This window comes from Pelodiscus sinensis, chromosome 10 (genome assembly GCF_049634645.1).
Source record: "Pelodiscus sinensis isolate JC-2024 chromosome 10, ASM4963464v1, whole genome shotgun sequence".
In the NCBI taxonomy this organism is placed as follows: domain Eukaryota; kingdom Metazoa; phylum Chordata; order Testudines; family Trionychidae; genus Pelodiscus; species Pelodiscus sinensis.
Window position 1 is genome coordinate 27,098,585 of NC_134720.1, and position 23,421 is coordinate 27,122,005.

General features: G+C 42.8%; 1 protein-coding gene across 9 annotated transcripts in view; it reads left to right on the plus strand.

The window, feature by feature from the left end:
- The window catches only part of MED12L (mediator complex subunit 12L), a 348,149-nt gene extending 325,584 nt beyond the window's left edge, over positions 1–22,565 (plus strand). For 5 of the 9 annotated variants that reach the window (XM_075937723.1, XM_075937724.1, XM_075937726.1 and 2 more), the window contains 6 exons: positions 733–864; positions 1,634–1,854; positions 9,427–9,583; positions 10,744–10,806; positions 20,459–20,540; positions 21,712–22,565. In XM_075937723.1, coding sequence (XP_075793838.1) covers positions 733–864; positions 1,634–1,854; positions 9,427–9,583; positions 10,744–10,806; positions 20,459–20,540; positions 21,712–21,764 — 708 coding nt within the window. In that variant the 3' untranslated portion in view covers positions 21,765–22,565. The remainder of the gene's footprint in view (positions 1–732; positions 865–1,633; positions 1,855–9,426; positions 9,584–10,743; positions 10,807–20,458; positions 20,541–21,711) is intronic. The other 4 variants (XM_075937725.1, XM_075937729.1, XM_006115947.4 and 1 more) reach the window with 1 other exon arrangement.
- The last annotated feature ends 856 nt before the right edge of the window (positions 22,566–23,421 follow it).

The window sequence follows — 23,421 nt, forward strand, 5'->3', positions numbered from 1 at the left end:
TCTGACAAGTGTGTCACAATTCAATATCTACATATAGAGGGAAAAATTAAATCAACAAATTGTGCTCTTTAGGGTCAAAAGCACTGCATGTGTTTTCAGACTGTACTGGAAATGGTTGCCTTGTCTGTCTGCTTATTTATTCAATAGGTTTTTATATTTCACGGCAATATCGAAGCTCCTTATGATAGCTTATTTTTATTTTATGTACTTTTATTTTCATTTTATGCACTTTCTGTTATGAGGAGTGGTTCTTACAATAATTGATCATAATGGCTTTAAAAAGTTATTTGCAAATCGAAGTAAGTTATTCTCAGTTTATTCTCAGCTATGTCTCCTGCATAATTCAGTGCTTTGACCTCAAGAATTTGTTACCTTTTCATGCAAAAGGGCCAGTTGTATTCCAGACTTTATTGTTAAATTACAATCTTTCTACTGACTTGATTATGAACTTTTTTCACTAAGTTTCTGTGCTACAGTAGTGTTTCTGGTGGGAACAAAATAGAACCTTTCTACACCCCCAAGAGGGATGTAGATGCCCCTATTGCTCAATGGTCATTTCAGTGTCAGAAAACAGAATTTTCTTGAAGGAAAAAGATTGGAAACTGGTTAATTCTGTTCATAAAATGAGTGTAAGATTTGACTGCATGAGCCGTTTGGGTTCATGGACAGAAGTAGAAAGACTTTTTGTTTCATAATAAGCAGATTTTATTTGAATTGTACTTTGTCTTTCAGGGCCAGCCAATAGATCAGGCTGCTATTTTCGCTCAGCAAGTACGTCCTCCTCCCCAGCTTCCACAGTACCCAGGGTTACAGCAGACACAGGTACTGAGCTGCTCCTATGGAACACTTGCTACAGGTTGTAAGGTACACACATGAAATTCACCTCTTGCAGAGGGTACAAGCAGTGCCCTACAACCGAGTTAAGAATTGCGTTAAGGGCTTAATTGGGAGTTAAAGTAGTGGGTGGGGTTTCAGAATTTCACTCTTAATGAAAAGTGATTGGCAATTCCCTAGTTCAGTTTGGTCAAACATCTTTTTGGCCGGTTTCTAATCTTTTCCCAATGATACTATAAAGTCCATGTGTGCCCAGGGAAGCTGACGGGATCGCGGGGCCTCTGGGCAATGTGAAGCGGAGGGAAGCTCTGCGCTCACTCCTGGAAAGGGGCCAGAGCATCAGGCAGAAGGGGCAGGGCTTGGGCAGGCAGTTCTGGGGGCTGGCTGAAGCCCTATGCCTTTATAGTACTGAGTCTGAATTCCAGGCTGGTTTCAGTGAGATTGGAATCAGTGATGTGTTCCCCTCGTTGTGTTGTAATGCTACTGATCCCCAAAAGAAGCATTGGTGCTGAAGACTCCAGACATCATATCTGAATAAGTACTGAAATCTAGGCTTGATCTAAATTAAAAATGGAAACGTGTATTCACCACACGGCAGCTGAGTGACCCTGTTAGAAGAAGAGAAATACAACTATTAAAATATAAGGGGAACTGTTCTTTGGTATGATCGCACAGCTCAGTGCCTTACTAAGGGCCCAAATACAGCTTTTTAATAAAGGTTACCTGTTTTTCTTTAATGGCTTAAGGAGATGAACATGTGGCTGTTGTTAAATTGTACCTTGGGCTGTTTTCCATGCAGACTGTGCCTCATGGGTACACAATGTATAGTACTCAGATGCCTTTGCAACAACAACAGGCTAGTGGCATAGTGCTTTCACCCAGCTACAATCCCAGAACGTATCCGGCAACTCACTCCAGTCCAGCTCTCATGGAAAGACTAAGACAGATGCAGCAACAGCCAAGTGGATACATTCAACAGCAGACTGCTGCTTATATTCAGCCTTTAACAGGCACTCAGCGGTAAGGCTTTACATGTTCTTTTGGTTCGTTATAATCCAGGGACATTACTGTCTTGACATATTGCTCTAAAACTTGATTTTAAATCATGCCCATTAATTAGAATGAGATTAATGATGTGTCATGCTGCTATTACATTTGTTCTCCCTCCTTCTTCCCACCTATTGTTTGTTACAGTGGCTTGCTGCTTCTTGTTTAGAGTTACAGTAGAACCTCAGGATTATGGACACCTTGGGAATGGAGGTTGTTCATTAATCTGAAATGGCTGTAACCCTGAATAAGACATTACGGACTTCAGGCACTGGGGGAGGATGGGGGCTGCACCCACAGGGTATGCAGCACCTGGCAGGGGGAGGTCAGGGCTTCTGAACTTTGGGAGCACCAGGGCTCATGGCTTAGATCTGCAGGGAATCTTTGAACTGCGCTGCAGTTCCTGTCTTCTGCCTGGTAGCTGGCAGTAGGGCTCAGGGTTTCCATGGCTTTGCTCCTGGGTGCAGCTGGGAGTTGAGGGGGGTTTGGGGTATTGGGGGAGCAATGTGGCTGAAGCCCCGATGCTCTCGAGAGTCAGAAGCCATGACTACCACCCCTGACAGGAGCCCTGTCCTCCCATATCCTGGCTGAAGCCCTGAGCCAGTAGTATATTTGCCTTTTGTGTGTGTGCATGCATGCACATGCCGTTGGATCATTTTCAGTTCCAGAGGGTGTCCAGTTGATCAGAATTCCATAACTAATGTTTGTACCTTTGAAGTTGTACTGCAGATAAGTGTTTCTGAAAGCGTACCGCGGAGTCACTCTCAGACACATTAACGGGCCGCCCCGGTTTGTTTATTTACCAGCGCCGCGGCCATGGAACCTCGTGGCTTCCATTGGCTCCATTTCGTCCTTTGCAGCCATGGAGGCCACAGGAAGGGGTGGCCTGGCCCAAGCCACTTCCCTTGGCTCCCCTTGGCTGCAAAGGACGAAATGGAGCCAATGGGAGCCACGAGGCTCCGTGGCCATAGCACCGGTAAATAAACAAACTGGGGCAGCCAGTTAATGTATTTCTGAGAATGATTCTGCGGCACGCTTTCAGAAACACTGCTGTAGATCATAAATTGTTCACAGATTGGGCAGTCCTCTGTATTGGTGCAGCATCTGCACAATGGAGTCCTTCTGTATATACAGGCAGTCCCCGGGTTACGTACAAGATAGGGACTGTAGGTTTGTTCTTAAGTTGAATCTGGATGTAAGTCGGAACTAGCGTCAGCCGCTGCTGAAACTGATCAGTTTCAACCGCGGCTGAATCTGGACACCAGTTCTGACTTACATACAGATTCAACTTAAGAAACCCAGGCGTCCCCAAGTCAGCTGCTGCTGAAACTGATCAGCGCTGATTCCAGGAAGCCTGGGGCAGAGCAACTCTGCCTCGGGCTTCCTGTAGTCAGCCGCTGGTCAGTTTCAGCAGCGGCTGACTTGGGGACGCCTGGGGCAGAGCAGCTGGGGTGCTGCCGGGTTGGTCCGGAGCGGCGCTGCGGGACCAACCCGGCAGCCCCCAGCTGCTCTACCCCAGGGGTAGGCAAGAAAAGCCTGGTCTGCTGGGGGGGCACTAGCTGCACCCCCCCCAGCAGACCAGGGGGACAGGAGCAAAGCCTTGGAGCACGCCCGCAGCGGGACAGCCCAAGCGCGCCCAGGCTGTCCCGCTGCGGGCGTGCTCTGCGGCTTTGCTCCTGTCCCCTTGGTCTGCTGGGGGGGTCCCTGGTCGGCTTTGCTCGGGTGTCCCTGGTCTGCTGGGGGTTCCAGCAGCTTTGCTGGACCCCCCCAGCAGACCAGGGAGACCGGGAGAAGCTTTTCTCGCCCCGGAGGACACGGGTGGTGACCCGCCGCCCGTGAGCTCCGGGGCGAGAAAAGCCCCGTTCGTAAGTGCGGATCCGACATAAGTCGGATCCGCGTAAGTCGGGGACTGCCTGTAGGTGCATTTACATATACACAGAGAATTTACCAAGGTAACACAGTGCTGCAATCTGGTTGACATGCATAAATCCTGCAGGATTCATAGGAAATAAATGTTGGAAAATCTGGGATACACAAGATCTGCATATTAGTTTTGTCTGCTTAGGTCATCCTTGGTTTGAAAATGATGTAGTGAAATTTATTTTCTGTGTAGAAGGCACTATCAGAGAGGCAGCATTAAGGGGAAGAAGGAAAAACAAGAAGGGAGGAAGATGTGAAAATGGAATACAAAGCAGGAAGAGTGGATGGGCATTTAATCAATGTAGCGAGGGGGAAAGAGGGAAATGTTAATGAAAATATAGTCTGGGATTTTCAAAAGTGCCATGTGTTGGCCTCGCTCTGCTCCTATGGAAGTCCTATGAGAGTTTTACCTTCCATTTCAGTAAGAGCAGTGTTAGACCAATACCAAGTGTTTCTGAAAATCCCACTGGCTCAGTGTATTTCTGACAGTCACTTGTGCTCACCTATCTTTTAGAGAGTTTTACTGTCCCTAATATGGAGCAAATTTTACTTTTTGTCTAGAAATGCACATTTTTATCTGAATGATCCTTGGGGAAAAAAAACAGGTTAAATTCTAGATGAAAAAGCTTTGAAAACAAAAAAAGTTTTCAAGAGCTGCAAAATCTCAGACTCTACACATTTATCTATCCCTAATTGTAATAAAGACCGATATAATTCAAAGCCTGTTTTTTTTAAAGGACACTTTAAAAAACTACCCCCACTTTGTTGAAAGCATCTCTGAGATCACGTTAACTGTGGGGACCAGAAGATAGAACAGTTATTGGCTTTCTTTACAGTGCAGATGTTAAGTTTCAAAATCAATATGAAACACATTGCTTCTATTTATTAGTTATATATGTCCTCCCATAACGAAAATGAGTAATCTGAACCAAGGCTGGAGAGACTAACCCTGATTTTAATCTGGCATAATATGCTGTTTTAGATATTGTACTGCGCCATCCAACTTCATTCTTGACCTGGAACTAAAATATTTCTAAAATATGCCTAATAGCACAAGGCCTGATGCAGCTCCCAGTGAAGTCAATGACCATTTTTCTGTTAATGAGAGAGAATGGCTTAGCTGGTAAGGCATTGAACTGGGAATCAGGCTTCCTGGATCCTGTTCCAGGATCTGCCACTAACCTGCTGTGACCTTGGGCAAATTTTCCCCTCCTTTTCCTCTGCTGCTTCTCTTTGCATGCTTAGTTTGTATTTTTACACTATGAACACCTGGAGCGGGGACTGTCTGTTAAGTGCTTGTACAGATATTGTAACCCCAGGCAGGGTCTCTGAGAACCATTTTATTAAATTCATGAAAAATGTATGCAGATTTGCGTCCTACTCTTTGGAGAGAGTTACTACCAGAGCCGTCCCATCCATTGGATGGTTTGGGATGCCCACTCCAGGCCCCATGCTTTTGGGGCCTGGATGCAGCTGCCCCAACCTGCAGGATTACCTGGTGCAGGGCAGCCACAGGGGTCATCTTCTCCCCTCACTTTGGTGGCAAGAGCCAGAGCAGCCCAGCGGTCTGCTCTGCCTTGCCCTGCCTTGCTGCCCTCTCCTGGTCCACTGCACTCTGCTTCTCCATGGCAGTGGGAAGCAGAGCGCCCTGGCCCATGGCAGTCTGTCTCCCACTGCCATGGAGGAGCAGGGTGCAGCATGCTGGCAGGGCAGCACAGCAGGTTGGAACCAAGCAGGCTCCATCTCTTGTCACCACAGTGTGGGGGCCAACCCCTGCTGCTGCCATGCAGGCCTCTGCAAATCCGCAAATTTACGGTGGTCAGGGGCAGGGGTGGGCTTCTGGAAGGGGCAGGGGTAGGGCCCAAGGTGGGGGGTTGCTCGGGGCCCATTGCTTAGGCCTCTGGAGGGGAAGTTGCCTTAGGCCCTATGCCCCTCTTGGGACAGCCCTGGTTACCACAACTCCTATGTAGGAACTAAAACCAGTAGGGGGTGACTACCAGTGGTACTGTAAACAACTTTGGAGAAGCACTAGCTCCTAGGATTTGCATATGCTGGTCCAGGCTGGATTTGTCATGGACAAATCAACAAAGAGAGAATGTGGGGTATTTAAAGGGTGAGTTTAAACAAACTGAGCAAGCCAGTGGAGGGGGATTGGAGGGGGATTCTTGAAGGATTGGAAGGGGAGCTGGCCCACTATGCTCCCCATGTGAAAGATGGGTGAATTCTGGTAGCTCAGTAAACCCTGGGGAAGTGTTAATGTTTTTTGTTTTCTTTGTGATGCTTTGCCCTAAGAATAAACATTCTGCTGAGAAAGAGCTGTATGTGACCTAGGGGTTGTGCAACCTTAAACCCTGGTCAGAAGGGAGTGGGGCATAGGTCCTCGCTCAAAGGCATGTCGTGGCTGGAGGCTCTAGATTTGATTGGGCATTCTTGGGAGGGGGATGCCATGGAGGTGAGGGGAGTACAGGAGTGGTTATCCTAAAAGCGTGGCACCTAGCCCAAAGGTGTGCCAGTAGTAGTAGTAGTTATTAATAATAGCCTCATTACTTTAAATATATTCTAGAAACAAATATGTAGCTATTAAAATATTGTATTTTAATTTCCCCATAAACTTAATTTTTATCATTACATGATCTCCGAATTGGTATCCTTTCTGCTCCCAGTAGTGGGGCAGGTAGCTGCATTTCAGGTTCTACCCTCATGTCCATCACCCAGACACTCAAAAAACCTTTCTAGCAGGGTGAGGATTCTGAGGACTTGGTCTATAGTTGCACCTTCCTGATCTGGCACCATTGGGACTTGACTGGTCCGGAATAAAGGAGTTTGCCAAACCAGGGAAAGTCAGTGCTGGCCCCTCTGCAGCTGGTATCCAGGCTTTTCCAGTGGCCCCAGTTCACATGATGATCTTCTCCCAGCCACCAACTCAGCTGTCTGCCCCGGGCTCTCCTACCAGGCTTATGGGCCTCCTGCTGCTGACTTGGCTGTGCTCCCAGCCCCTACACTCCTGTCCTCTGGCCTGATTCTGATGCCTGGTTCTGGTCTGGCTCCTGACCACTGACCCCTCTGTCAGGTCTCTCAGGTCCAGCAACATCAGTGGTCCTGCTGGATCATAGATATTGCTGGACCAGGTTCTCACATTAGAGAGGTACAACAGTATTTCAAATCATGGGGGGAAAAAAACCCTGCAGGAAAAAAATGTAACCACCAATTCCCACAACTTAAAAAAAAAAAAAAAAGTTTAAGGCCATTTTTATGCACAGGAATGGAGCAATAAAAGTCATTTTCTCAATCTGTTTCTGCTGGGATTTTCAGAACAGCCCAGGAGAGTTAGGCACACAGATTTCACTAAAGTTCATTGGGATTTGAATGTTCAGTTCCCTTTAGCTCCTTTGAAAATCCTAGTCTGATTGGAATAGCGCCACAGGGCCCTGATCAGTTTCAGATCTCATGCTAGATGCTGCACAAGGAGAGTCAGAAGAGTCACTGCCCTGAAGTGCTTGCAATCTGTTCTGCTTCACAGTTCATTTTGAATGTCCTCAGCATTGTTCAAAATTATAATCCCAGCCCACACACTGTAGAGTAACTGATGTTTATCTTGAAGGTCAAGAATCCATTTTTTCAGCTCAGCAACAGTATCCAGTTTGTGTCCAACTTTTTCTTCTGTTGGGGAAGAGATAATTTCCAACTTCTGATGACTACATAATGGGCTGCTAACAACAAAGCATTAATCATCTTGAGTTTGTTACAAAACTGGCTAAACTTTAGCCACGTTCCAAAACTAACTATCCTGTTAAGGAAATGAATTGTATCCCTCAGTGTCCAACCAATGAGAGATCCCCTAATTTGGGTGTATTTAGAATTTTTACTGTAAACTTTGGCATGTCATTACCTCACCTGCTTCTTATTAGTAAATTACACCACTGTTGGAAGACATTCACCCCAGTTTTATGTAAACAGTTTACAAATAAAAAAGCATTAATAATTACATGGAAATCTAGTGCTTGAACACCATCTTGAGAACATGTCCCACATTGAATTCTATCCACATGTTCTGGAGTAACACTGATTTATCTGTTGGGCTACATCTAAACTGCAGCACTATTTCGGGATATGGGCAGTATCCCCAAATAGCTATTCTGCATCTTTTGAGCACGCCCATTATATCAAAATATAACGGGCTCATTATTCTGACATCCCTGTAAACTTCATTCCATAAGGAGTAAGGGATGTTTCAGAATAGCAGTTTATTTCAAAATAAGTAAGTGCTGTGTAGACATCAAAATAAGATACACAATTTGCATAGGTCTTATTTCGACCTAAAGTGCAGTGTAGATGCAGTCTTGGAGAATAATAACCTTTGCCAGTGACAGGCACTTTGCGGCCCATCAGGGTTCTACGTGTGGCCCACAAAACATTTTGTTTACTGTGGCTCACAAGGAAGGTTGCCAGATTCCGCTGGCTTCTGCTCACATAGGTTTTTTTTCGCTTCCAGTATTACTAAAGTCAAATGCAGATTAAGCGAGGGCATGTGAAGTCAGGTGAGTGCTGATTGCACACAACATTGACCATGAGAGCCATGCACGTCCTCTGCATGCAATCAAAGAGCTGCTATGGTTCAGTCACCACACTCTAGACATTTTATATACGCAAGTAGAGTTAGCAAAACTACCCTCTCCTGGGAGACCATCTTGGTTGCAACAATCTTGTGGCCACTGAAATGGGAGGGGATCACTCATGCAGCCCACTAGCTAGCCCAGGTTGCCCATCGATGACCGCTGCCCTGCTACCTATACCTATCCCATATGATGTTCTTTCTCATTGTGAATTCAGTTCTAAAACATTCCCGGACCAAAACTCCCCTGTTTAGGCACATTATGAAATTTGACCTTAATCACTTTCAGCTTAAGAACAGCATCATATTATTATGGAAGAAAATTAAAAAGTATTTTGTTTGTTCAAAAATCAGTTTCATTTGGGACTGCAAAGTCTAATGTGCGTTAATCAGAATTGTGTTTAATGCAGAGTTTTGCTAAAGATTATTAAGATTATTATTAAGATTATTTGGGTTCACTAACTATGCATTTCCATACTTGAACAGGTTTGTATTTGTTCTAAACTTAACTCTAAATGTCCTGAGTTTATAATGCTTGTTCCGGGGATAATTACATTGTTCTTGTAATGTTTCTTATTCCAAATTATGGATTTTTCTCAACCTCAAGTTCATCTTAACATAGTTTTTGTCTAGAACTAAATCATAAGACTGGTGCAGTGTCTGCTTTCTAGTTCTACAATAAATGTTATATGCGGTGTAGAAGCTGGCTGCTCATCTGAACTCTGAAGAGTTGAAAATCTGGATTTCTTCTCTTCAGTTTGATTAGTATACATATATTAATTTCAACAACATATTACCATCCAGTTCAGTTATTAGGTAATATCACTGTAGATGTTTCTATTGGATACTTTCTTCCTAAACATTCTTGCTTAAAAATACAACTTTCCTGTAAAACTTGCATTTCAAATAGATAAAAGCTCAAATTTTATTCCAGGGAGTTTAACGCTCAGATGTATTTGATCTTTGTCTTTACATTAAATATAGTTATCCTGAAATAGATTCTTCTCATTCAGACTGACTCATCAGCCTTTGCAACAGAGTTCCTTGGTCGGAGGGGGACTCGACACTGTACCAACCCCAGCTTCTCACCCAAACCTTAACTCGGTACAGCTGCCTCAGGAACAGATGAGACAGAGACAACAGCAAATACGACAACAGCGACTCCTTCAGGTAGGACACTTGGTTGTGTCAATGAAAAGTGAATTGGGGGCCTTATTCTCTGAATCAGGTAGTGCATTAACCTGGATGTCCTGTGTCCTAGGAGAGTGCCTTAGCTGCCATGCTGTGTAGCCAGTCCCCTCCCCCCACCAACCCTAGTCCAGTGAATGTTTATGTTGTAAAGTTTGTTTGTACATACGTACAAAGTGAAAGAGCTCCAACAGGAGAGATTGAGAGACCCATCTCAGAATAATCAATACCCTGGTGATTTAGGGCCTTAGTCATTCATTCTGGAATTAGTTTCTCTCTCTCTCTCTCTCATTTAGAACAAAAATATCAACCTGGACCCAAGGAACAATCATCATTTTTCAACAAAACATTAATTTGTCAAAAGATGTGTGACAAGCTCTACTTTCAAAAGTGTTGCTTTTTTTGTCCTCTCCAGTAACCTTTCTTGCCTCAAGTTACTGGATAATTATCACACATAAAATACATACTTTTCAGTTATTACATTATTATTGTATTATGAAAATATGTGTATGGCAGAATTAAAGTTGGGTGGAAAAAGCCCACATCTACAATATTTTCCATATTCTGATTTGATGATATGCCCCATTTGGTAGTTAAATCTCAGTTTGGCAATTAAAAACTAAAACAGCATGCTGGGGTTGACCTAGAGGAAAAAGCACCACATATTTAAAATACTTTGTTTTTTGTGACTGATATAATTATTTTCATGTTTTCACTCTAATGCCATTAACAAATTTGGATAAACTTATGAGGGCTTATAGTTAACAACTGAATATACCAGACAGATGGGCTTTTAAATCTGTTTCTGCAATAATGTTTCTTTAATAGATATTATGAAAACTGTATTGTAAATATTCATTATTCATCATTTAAGATGTGGCTCTGTCTGTGCAAATGGAGAGAAAAGTAAGGTCTAGCTCCCAAATATTAGTCAGGAACACGCCTTCCTCAACCAACACTTAAAGCAGTGCACAAATCATGCCTAGAAAGACAAATAGTGAAAAGCCAAATTCCATTATATGTGTCCCTGGAACAGCATATGCTTTCTCAACTAAAAAGGCTGCTGCTGTTGTTATTAATCATTTATATAATATAGTACATGTATACATATTATTATTGTTACCATAGCAATGTACTTTCAGTTGCAGCAGCAGGGTCAGCAGCCAGCCCTTGGTTTCCAAGCAGTGCAACCACAGCAGCCTTTGGTAAGCAGACATTTTTGTGTGGGTATGAGGGTACTTGTGGGGTAGATTTTATTAATCCTGAAAGTAAAGCAATTTAGGAGCAATGCCAGGAAGTGTTGTGGAAGCTTGCTCTAACTACTGTGCCATTGCATGCAGTGCTGATACTCATAACCCTGAAGTTCTATCCATGGCCCTTGCCAAATGGTGTGATGGGTTTTATGATGTGGCTAAGACAGGTTACCTAATGGCTATCTTTTCTTTTAAATGTAAAGACCAGATTTGAGCATGTGTTGTGAAGCAAAAGACTTGTGTATTGATCTTTTGCCCCCACCTGATCTGCTTAAAACTCCGTATTTTAATTTCTCTCTCAAAATTCTAGTTCTGGGACTGGAATACCAGTTACCCCTAGATGTCAGTGTTCAGTTATACTGAGAAAGTTGGAACTGCTCTTGCACTGGCTGACGGCACCAGCCCCCAGAGATTATCGAATAGTCATGTAACTGCTAAAATTTGATGCAGTTTTAGAACTATTCGATTACACACTTTCTAACATCCCTAGTTTTTAATAAATGTTGTTGGAACTTCCTCTGATTTCCTTCCACATGTAAAACCAGGTTGCTGAAAGGCCACATAATTTATTATGCAGATAGTGAAAATTTATAATCAATACATTTTTAAAACCTCTCAAATTCTTCTTTACATTCTGGACATTATAATGTCACTATTTCAATCTCTGGTATAATGGCAAGGGATGGTGTATAATTGGAAAACTGTGAATCTTTCCATTCTATTCCAGGGAGATTACACATTTATTAGCCTACAAGGAGTGAAGTATCTGAACTTAACCTTTACTGCAGCAGGAGTGAATGTTGACCATATATTCTATGCGTACTATGTGTTTTATAAATTTCCTCATGATATTGACTAATAAAGAGTTAACTTCACTGGCTATGTTTCAGTATTGCTAAAGGTTATCACCTTACATTTTTACATGGATTTTTGTTTAAAAACTTTTACAGGGAAACAGGATAACATACATGATTGAGACTGATGGTATACAATCCCATATGAACAATAGAATCTACTTTGGATTCTAAGGCACTTTATATTTTCCCTTGCCAATACAAATACATTTGTATTCTATTTACTTGATTTGTATGGGCTCTTCTGGTAGCAAATTTTAAATTGTAAAAATTCCACTATCATATTTAATCAAAAACTTGAGTTTATAGCTTAATGTCTACATATGTCTCTAGTACAGATAAATGGACTTGTATATCCCATAAAAGTTGTTTTCCTGATGCATTGCTAATGTGTGTTGAATGGTGTAAAATATAGTCACTCTGGTTCTTTTGTAAGCTTGTTGTCTGACATTGCAATGTGTATAAAAGAGGGTTTGTGGCTGACAGCTCTGGAATGTTGTTATTGTGTGCTTGTTGGGCGGCGCCAACAGGGTATGTCTAGACTTGCACCCTAGTTTGAACTAGGGATGCTAATGTAGGCGACCGAAATTGCTAATGAAGCGGGGATTTAAATATCCCTCATTTCATTAGCATGATCTCGCCGGCGCGTTACTCTGCTGAACAGCTGTTTGGAAAGTGAAAGTGCGCGCCGGGACACGTTAGTTCGAACCAAACCTCTTGGTTTAAACTAACGTTACGCCTCATTTTTTGAAACAGCTGTTCAGTGGAGTAAATCCCTGCTTCATTAGCAATTTCGGTCGCCTACATTTGCATCCCTAGTTCGAACTAGGGTGCAAGTGTAGACGTACTCAAACAGAGCAAAGGCATAGTGCTGGAGGTGTGTTGTAGCACTTCTTCTTTTTTAGGACTTGAACACATAGTAAGTCTGTAGAAATGCCTTTTATTGGTTGGTCTTTGAGCTAAATAAGCTGTGACAGGGCCTTGAGTTTGGCAGAGAAAGGATTAATCATTGTAGAGGCAGAATCACATAAGGTGGTGCAACATAGCAGGGCCAGCGTATCAATGAGGAAAGAACATATTAATAAGCCTACTGGCAGGTTTAATGTCACCCGGGAAGAGAACTGAGGCTGAAACTAAAAGAAAGCCAGGGTGGGAATTGCTCCTTGCCCCAGATTCAACATGGCTGAAGTAAGCCAGAATCAAAACTGGTCTGGAACCATGGCTGAATTCAGTCTAGTATCACCAGGGCCTTCAATGCACAAGATCTTTTTTGTAGGTTTTTTGGTTTGGTTGGTTGTTTTTTTTTGTTTGTTTGTTTGGTTTTTTTTACACTGAACTATGCCTTCCAGCTGTTTGATGATGTGGGGGTCCATGCTTTATCAGCTTCGCTTCCTCTGGTTTGTCTCTCGCATTTAAAAAATGTTTTTGCAGATTGGCTAGAATGTTACTGATTTTTCCAGGTTAGGCTCAGTTATTAGAATGTGTCAATTTCTAAACGTTTAAGGTATGTATACTACATGCACATCAGTAATGGCAGCCCTAGTAAGGTATCGGGGGAGCATCATGGGCTCTGGTTTTTCTGTAGTACCACTTGCAGGCCAACCATGGCACTGCCAGTGCTCCCTGCCTCCTTTCTTTCTTCTTGGGTCTCCCTACGAAGGTCTGTGCTGGAGATGTGGTTTAGACCTCTGGTCAAGTCACAACAAACATAACCTCCTCTGGCCTAGTAAAAGTCCCAACAACCACAAGATTCTTCTGTTCTTTGGGGGTTTTCTTCAGCCTGCCCTGTAATGAGCATCTTTCAGTGCTATCTGTGTGAGTGTTTCTGTCTCCGGGATAGAGCTCTCAGCGCCCTGGCTGGTTCCACTGGAATACTGTTCTCAACCCCTTCTGGACTCTCCCTTGCATCCTTTCCTGCTCTGTATAGAGCAGTAGGCACCCAGGTTGGTTCCTGTGAAATATCCAGCTTCCTGTAGACCCTGACTCAGGATTTTCCATTCAAGCTTGCACACTCCCTGTCTGTGGTTCCATTCCCAGACTGCTATCTCTGGCCTTTTATAAGGCCTAGGTGTCCATTAAACTATTCTTTGACCCTCTTGGGCAAGGGTGAACAATAATTCTTGATGGGGAGACACTCCAAGATTTTGGTAAGTGGTCAAGAGCCACGCTTTTCTATGGAGGAGATGCAGCATCTGAGACAGAGGTGGGGTGCAGAAGAGAGGTTGGGGTAAGGGATTAGGGTGCAGGAGTGTGGGGTCTGAGAAGAAGTTTGGGTGAAGAGGAGGTTTTGACCTGGGGCAGAGGATTGAAGTGCAGGAACTGGGAGAGGGGTATGGGAACAAGAGAGTATTCTGGCCTGGGGCCCGTCGGGGGGGGGGGGGGGGGGGGGGGGGGGGGGCGGTGCGGTGGTGCAGGGTCTGGGAGGGAATTGTGGTGCCAGAAGCAGGCTCTGGCTGGGATGTGCTTACCTAGGTAACTCCCAGCCCAGTGGAACCCTGAGACAAGCTTCCTGACTGCCATAGCCCCACATAGCTCAAAGTGGCTGGCTGCTCCATGTGCCTTTTTGTGCCATGCACCAGAGGAGTTGAAGGGGACAGCGCACAAACCCACACCCCAGCAGAGAGCACAGAGACTACATGGAGCAGCCAGCTACTTTAGGTAGCTTGGAGCTTCTCCCTGCTTGAGGGTCAAAGGATTGAAAGTTTGGATCTGCCTTTTGAGCTGGATCTTGCTCCCCCCTCCCCGCTTTTGGGGGTCCCAAACCAAAGTTTGTAGAAAGCTTTTGAAGCCTCATTGCTTTTGGGTATCTAAAGTTAGATTGACATACACTAGAAAATATAATGTAAAGAAATCACCCTGTATGGGCTGACAGGGATCTGGCAGGGCTGAGATTGTTCATCTTTATTATATGACACTTTGCATTTGAGAAACATTTTTTAAAAAAAAATCACCATCCTCGTGGGAAATTAGTTCATTATTGGGAAATCTTCCTGATGAACTGGGCAATGAACTTTCATTTTTGTAATCTTGAAGGTGGACAGTGATGGCCGATGTGTTAAATTAAATATCAAGGATACTTGCAAATCCAGGGGGAAAATATGATGGAATCCTTTAACATGTTTTGTTGTTGGAATCTGGGCAGTGATCTTTTAAAAAAACAAAAAAACACTTAAACTCTGCCTGAAGATACTTTTACCCCTCTAAAATAAATACTGAGGTCTACTTTGGCCCTTCCTGTTGTGTCTCTTCAATTACTTTGTGTCTCAATCCTGCAATAAGATGAGCATTCTTTCCCTGCTCCTACACTGCACTTAAGTACATGCATAGTACTTAGCAGATGTGCTTAATTGCTGTGTAACATCATCTTCATCGTGCTTAGCTTTGTAGAACTGAGCTGTTAAAGAGCAATCAGCCAAATTCTGGTTCAGTCACACTGGTGTAATTCAGGAGACATTCTCTGGATTTATAGCAGTATAATTGAGAACAGAGTTTAATCCAGGGATTTACGGATAGACCAAGTCTATTACGCTGTATATTATACCCAGTGATAAATGTCTTTTAAAGTGATTTCTGAATTATGATTCTCTTTTCTGCCAGTATCCTAGGTTTTTTCTTGTTCTTATGTCTAAAATGTAGCAATTTATAATAAACCCTGACAATAATGCCATAATGAAAGAATTAAGATAGAAATACACCTTCCAGATATACAGTGAATATTCATGGTTTTGTTGTAATGTCTCCTTATGTGATTAAGGGGTTACAGATTTGGGTCCTTAGTCTTTGAAAAAACTGAAAGAGAAGCATCACTTTTAAAAAGAGATTTAACATAATGCAAACAGTGTAATTGTAATTCTTTAAAATTCATGTGCCATAGTAACCTCTTATTCTAACATGTAAGAATAAAATTCAGTTTTACCAATTGAAACTAATCAGAAAAACCTTTTGAAGTCAAATGTCTGTGTTGACCAAACCAGATACATGATGTGTATTTACTCATTTTTTTCTTATTCTGTAATTATTTACCTACTCAAGTTGCTATAAGCTTGTATAAGGAACATCTGGAGTTCGGAGCACATGTTATTCTTGTTCTAATTCAGCCGCACACGTGGAAGATCTATTTATCATCAGCTACCTACAGATAAAAGCTCTTAACAGAGAATAATTTTCTTAGAATGGCAGCCACAAGCTTAGAAAATAAAGTGGTGCTAGTCCCACTGTGTTAACACGGCCCCAGACTCCTGGGTAGAATTGCTAGGGAAGTAATGAATGTTGTTGGAATAGCGAATTTATGGCCAAATTCTGATTTCATGCCAATATTCATAGAGTAATGTCACTCCAGTCAATGAAAGACCATTGAAGTAATGGAGAGCAGAATTTAGCCCTTAAGATTTATCTCTGGCTAGTGATCTATTGATGTAATTCCGCTTACTTGAAAGGACTTGCACCCGATTCTCCTTGGCATAAATGAGATCAGAATTGGGCTCCTTGTTGTTGTTTTATTTCATATAAAGTTTGCAGATGATACCAAACTGGGTGGGGTTGCGACTTCTTTGGAGGATAGAGACATAATTCAAAATGACCTTAGCAAGTTAGAGAAATGGTCAGAGGTAAACAGGATGAGGTTTAATAAAGAGAAATGCAAAGTGCTCCACTTAGGAAGGAACAATCAGTTCCATACATACAAGATGGGAAGCGACTGTCTAGGAAGGAGCATGGTGGAAAGGGATCTAGGGGTCATAGTGGACCACAAGTTGAATATGAGTCAACAGTGTGATGCTGTTGCAAAAAAAGCAAATATGATTCTAGGTTGTATCAACAGGTGTGTTGTAAGCAAAACTCGTGAAGTCATTCTGCCGCTCTATTCTGCACTAGTTAGGCCTCAGCTGGAGTACTGTGTCCAGTTCTGGGCGCCACATTTCAAGAAAGATGTGGAGAAATTGGAAAGGGTACAGAGAAGAGCGACAAGAATGATTAAAGGTTTAGAGAACATGACCTATGAAGCCAGGCTTCATGAACTGGGCTTGTTTAGTTTGGAAAAAAGAAGATTAAGGGGGGACATGATAGCGGTTTTCAAATATCTAAAAGGGTGTCACAAGGAGGAAGGCGAAAATTTGTTCCTCTTGGTTTCTGAGGACAGGACAAGGAGTAATGGGCTTAAAGTGCAGCAGGGGAAGTTTAGATTGGACATTAGGAAAAAATTCCTAACTGTCAGGGTGGTCAAATATTGGAATAAATTGCCAAGGGAGGTGGTGGAATCTCCCTGTCTGGAGATATTTAAGAACAGGTTAGATAGACATCTGTCAGGGATGGTGTAGACGGAGCTTGATCCTGCCTTGAGGGCGGGGGGCTGGACTCGATGACCCCTCGAGGTCCCTTCCAGTCCTATTATTCTATGATTCTATGATATGGGCAGAGCTGGTCTGATTCTGAAAAGTGCTGGGCATCCTCACTTCCCACTGAAGTCAAAGGGAATGAGGACACAGACACTGACAAGCAAGTGGTATGCAGAACCCTAGGGGCTCAGGCCATTTTGTGCTTATCTTTAATTTTGTCATAGTGGGGGAAAAAATCATTCTCCCTCCCCCACCAGTATCAGTTTTGATAGTGATTACACTTAGTCAAAACATAATACAGGTTGAACTTTTCTGGTTCAAGACACACTAGTTTGGTCTGGCAGGACCAGGGATGTTGCTGGACCAGTGAGCCCTGGTGGCTGGTAGTGGGAGCCAGCTGAGAGTCCGGTGGCCAGGAGGCCAGCAGCTGGGAGTCTGGCCAGGCCAGATCCAGTGGAGCTAACCAGCAGCTGGAGGTCGAGTGCGCAGCTGGGCCCGCAGCCAGGGGGCTGTCAGCTGAAAGCATGCTCTCCTATCACATCCTAGGGAGAAGCAAATGTTTCTTTTCAGTTTCTCTACATGTTAATTGTAAATAGAAAAGAAAACCTTCTGAATTACAGAAAATCACATAAACAACTGGCAACAAAAGCAACTAGACAGAGACATTACTGGAGGTTGGGCAGAGCTGGGCTGGCAGGTTGAGAATGCAGCTGGGCTGGGACTGGAGCCAGGTGCAGGGAGCCCATCCAGAGCTGTCAGTAGAGCCCATGGGCCAGGGCTGGATGCAGGGTTGGTGTCTCTGAGAGAGCCTGGGAGTAGGGAACTAGCAGCTAGGAGCAGGGGGGAATCCAGCAGCTGGAGGCTGGTGGCTCCCTGGGAAAGCCCAGAGGCTGGCAGCAGAGGGGCTGGCATTGACCTTCCCTGGTCTGGCAAAATCCCTCATTTGAAGTGGGTCAATTCCTAAGGGTGTCAGCCAAGGGAGGTCCAACGTGTAGTTACTTACAAATGATAAAAAGCTCTGTTGGTTTTGATCATATCAGCTTTGAACAGGACATGCAGTAAAATCACTTACTTTCCTGGATGAATGCCAGCCACTTCAAAGATAGGAATGCGGGATGGTCTGCAAAAGAAGACTGAATCTATGCCTTGTCTCTGCCGGGGTGCACCTGTAATATCCTATAAGCCAACATGAAATGTAGAAGGTTCCAGGGATGGAGGAAAGCACGTATTTCTTTATAGCCCTCACCACTCTTTGTTCTGTGTGTCTTCATTATATATTACCAAAATTTCTGTCGTCATCTATCTTCAGAAGTGTCTCCTTTGAGTTGATTTTGTTGTCAGTTACATATGTGATTTTCAAGAAGTATGGAGGTTTTCTTTTCTGTTTACAATTAGTACTTAGAGAAACTGAAAAGCAGCATTTGCTTCTTCCTAGGATGTGATCGGACAAAATGAGCAGTTTTGACTTCCAGAATTTGTGGAAAACAAATGTATGTATAATGCTCCCAAATTCACATTCTGTCTCTTTCAGCAACAATAGATTTGGTGACAGCTGGGTCAATATAAACTCCAGAACGTCACTGCTACATTTTTCTTTGTTACATAGAATCTTCCCTCCTTGCCTGCTATTTTCTGTGCATGTTCAGAGTCTCTGGTACTGGGTTGGCAGTGCCTCCAAGCATCTACACTGCAGCTGGGAGCGCACTTCCCAGCGTGGGCAGCCAGACAAGCAATAGTTCTGCTTAACATATCATGTTTAAAAAGGCAGAGTAGTGATGGATGGCAGAACAAGGAGCAATGGTCTCAAGTTACAGTGGGGGAGGTCTAGGTTGGATATTAGGAAAAACCCTAATAAAAAACCTAGGGGGGTGGTGAAGCACTAGAATGGGTTACCCAAGGAGGTGGTGGAATCTCCATCTCCAGAGGTGTTTAAGTCTCGGCTTGACAAAGCCCTGGCTGGGTTGATTTAGTTGGGATTGGTCCTGCCTTGGGCAGTGGTCTGAACTCAATGACCTCCTGAGGTCTCTTCCAGCCCTAGGATTTTATGATTCCAGTAGCTGGGAGTAGCATGAGTGGCTAGCTGCCTAAATATGTTCCAAGGTTTCCAGTGGATTTGTACTTGGGAACTTGTTCTTGCCTACACTGCTATTTTAAGCTAACTAGCTCAAACGAACTACAAGTTTGTATCTCCCTATCCAGCATGTTCAGGACTTGACCAAAACGGAATTTGCTGGACCAAGTGAGGTCAGTGCTAGCCTCTCTACTGCCTCTGGCTCTGCTCCAGTGGCAGCAGAATGGCCAGCATTGACCAAAGGGGGGTATGCTCGGGGGAAAGGTGGGGCAGGCTGTGGAACCCTGTGGCCAGGGATGAGAAGCACAGCCCCGTGGGAGTGTACTGAACCCCACAGCTTCAAGGCTGCACTCCTGGCTGCTGGAGATGGGACTCCACAGCCACCCTGCTGCTTTCCCCTGTGCATCCTCACTGTCCCTGCTCCTGTCGCTCCCTCCCTGGGCTGGAGCATTGCAAATGAGCTAGTTTGCAGGGCTCCAGAAGCTCTGGAAGGGTTGGGGAGGAAATGTGAGCTCAGGGCTCCCAGCTTTCCCCTTTTGAGTGTTTCAACCAGGGAACACCTAGAGATGCCGGACAATGGATGTTGTGGGACATGGGAAGCCTGGTCTATAGAGATCCAACCTGTAGCATGTATACATAGAATCACAGAGACATAGAGCCCCCTGCTCTAGGCAGGACCAATCCCAACTAAATCAACCTGGCCAGGGCTTTGTCGAGCCGAGACTTAAACACCGCTAGGGAAGTAAGCTCCCAGCTGCAATGTAAGCATACCAATGACAGCAGTGGGTAGAGCCCTGCACATTCACTGCTATCCATGGCTTATTTTTGCAGATGTGGATACCAATTTTGTATCTGTGTAGGGCTCTGGCAGGGGGACACCAGAGATTTGGAGACTTAACTGAAAACTAAAGAGAAGATGGAGGAGAAAGTGGAGAGCATCTGAAAGAGTTGCTGGTGCATTCTTCTCCTCCCCCAGTGTCTACAGTAACAACAGGAGGTGCAGTTCCCTGGAGAGCCAGTATGATAGCAGTTTGGGAGGTTTATTCAGGCTATTGTACATGTTCAGTCCTGATGTTTATAACAAACTGCTTACTACTCGGGTCAGGGGTTGGTGAAGCAGGAAATCTAAGAAGGATTTTCTTTGTCCCCAGTTCATTAATACCGATGTATACCATGATACATTAAATTCAGCATGCTAGTCCTTTGTTTATATGTATATAAAAATTTTAGTGTCTGCTTTCTCTGTGTTTTGAGGAAGGTCTATACCATGCTTCTTTGATAAGACATCAGTGCATCATTCTGAATCGTATAAGCATTTATCATCTTCTCTGTTGTTACCGTTGCAGTTTCCAAGACAAGGTTTGCAGCAGACACAGCAGCAACAGCAGACGGCTGCTTTAGTCAGACAACTCCAAAAACAGCTCTCTAGTAAGTATACCCGTCTATAAAAGACATTTATTTCTCTGCAGTTTCTTTTGCATATTTGAAACAAGAAAATGTCAGTACATCAACCTATTGACACCTTCAGTTCTGGTCCCTAGTAAAAGGACAGTTGTGAGAACAAGGTAACTGCAAATCCTGAAGATCAGACTCTGCACATGACTCAGTACCAGCACAACCATTGATTCCCATAGGTCTGCATGGAAACACAGAAATCCAAACTGAGTCGTTTGCAGGATTGGAACCTAATTGTGTGCCATCTGAGTTCCGTCAATGTTGTTTTCCCCTTTCATGTCCTATTTTCAATTGCCAGGGTAAATCAGGGACACCATTGCATTACATTTTGTTTCTTGTTTTTCTTGCACTCATTTTTGGTCATGTTTCAGACATTGTATTGACACATTTACTTAATTATTCAAAACAATCATCACTGTGTGCACATCAAGGCCTGTCTTGGATTTGTGTTCCCATTGTCCATGACTCCACTAAAGCCAAACTGCTGTAAGATAACCTTTGCCGGCTTAAAGGCAGGTGGATCTCCACCATGGAGGTGGCACAGAATGAAGTTAATAGGATGTGAGACTACATTATCTTTCCTCTCAAATCTCCATGGGGAGGGGGTTGTGTGTGTCTGCACTCATCCTGCCCATGTGCATGGTGTGGTAAAAGAGTGTAGGATTTTTTCCTGGAAGCACTGAGAAGGAAAGCGAGAGAGGGGAAGCATGATCCACATGTGGATCAAGGAAATACAAGTGAGGAGTCCCTCCTTTTTTAATGAAAGATTAAATACCGCAGAAATTGATGAGAGTAGAAAGGAAGACAAGTGTTACAAAATAGTTGCTTTTTACTTTATCAGCTCAGGCCCATTTGTTTGCATGCAATTGTTATCTGAAAGGTCATTTTTAAGGGCCCATCTTGCAATCTTTGGGCAGGCAAAGCTCTCTTGGAATTTTGTTTGTGTGGATGTGCAGAATTGGGTCCTTAATTTGCAACTGTTCAGCACTGAGAGAAACTAATTTTGTGACTGAAATGCTCTGAGCCTTGCTTATTGTTTACTATGGTGATTTGAAATACAAAATTATAAATGAATTTTTTAAAGTGTATAGCGCACAACACAGACAAACACTTTGCTTTTTTGTTTTTGTTTTTTGTTATTTAGGTAACCAGCCACAACAAGGAGTGAGCCAATACGGACACTCTTCACACTTCTGACTCTGGAAGGTGGGATCGAAATGTGTTATGTTTGCACTGAAGAAAACTCAAAATTCAATGCACTAGTTATTGCTAGGAAGCAAATTTTTAATTTTTTTCTTTAATTTTTTTCAATACGTATTTTTGTGTTGCAATTGATGTGAATATGTAACGAAGTGAAAGAGGCTTTTTTTTTTTGCATTTAACTGGATTTAAATGTATGGATTTGTGGGCCTATTTGAAGAAAAGAGTCGTTGCAATGAATTTGGTGCTTTTTAGGTACTGTTACTTTAAAATAGGATGAAAATGTTGGATTTATTTATTTGTGGGAAACATTTTTCTTTTTTTAAGAACTTCACTGGACCAAACTACTGATTTGAAAGGCACTTCCAATTTTGGCATAAAGATTGATTTGTTTATTTAAAGTACTCTCTTTAGTTCAACAGTAAAATGAGCATTGATTTAAATCATTAATTTTGATTGTTTGTAATTTTATTAAGCACTTTATAAAGTTATTTGTTTAAAAGTACCCAATTTTCTCTCGCTTTCATTGTGGAAAGAAGGTGCTGAAGTGGGTTTCTTGCTTGTATTAGAGCTTCCGAAGGTTTATATATAAAAGCCACAATGTAACATTAATAAACCTACTAGAAGTAGCCGTGCTTCACATTTTCTTTTTAGTGCAAAGTTCACTGGCAGTGAACCTTGTGAGGGTACAAAATGTAGTAACAAAGGCCTGAATAGTCACAACAGATTTTGCTCTAAATCATTTAGGGCCTGAAACAAGGCCTGCTGCACTCTGATGGGAATCTTTCCATTGATTTCAATGTGCTAGATTTAATAAAAGTCTCCTTCCAGTTTTTGCCCTTTGGAAGCTTGTGCCAGGGTACAAAGTCCCTCCTCTCCCCACCCTGGAAAAAAAATCCCTTTTGCTGTTTTTACTGTGCTCTCTCTGGGCCTTGCATCTATTGAACTTGCTCTAAATGAGTTCTTCCTCTAATAGATGTATTTATTTTGTATGGTAAGTACTTAAATATTTTATTTTGATTTGAATGTTGAGAGATAGTTTTGATTGTGTAATACATACTGCATTTATAAATGTGTTGCAAAAGCACAAGTTATACATTAAATGTATTATAAAGAAAACTATTTTAACATTTTTTTCAGGTATGTGGTATATTTGCTCATAGAGTAAAAGAAAAGATTCAGATAAATTTATTATTGGTTAAGAGTTATTCCATATGATAGTTTTTTGGAATTAGACGCACACATTTTGAATGTGAATCATCCAGGGCATTTCAAAATACATGGGAATTTTGTTCTCAAATTCTGTATTAACTCATCTTTTCATTTGCCATAATATAATTGTACTGTATGGTATCATAATCAGACTTGCATTCAATAGAAGATTCAACACTCAGCAAGCACTTTAGAACTCTGACAGCACAGGTAATTAAACTTATCATAACAGTTAATGTGGAAAATACAAATTATTGATGATACGATCTAATTCTGACTTTCACACTACAAAGTCTTACCAGTGCAAGCAACCTGTAGGATGGGTCGGCATCTTTACTGAAATAAAATTCTTGTGAACTGCTTTGTATACTGTGAAAATTATTTAGCTCAAAAGTCCTTTACCATCTCAGTTGGTATGGACCCTTATCAAAACAGAAAGACC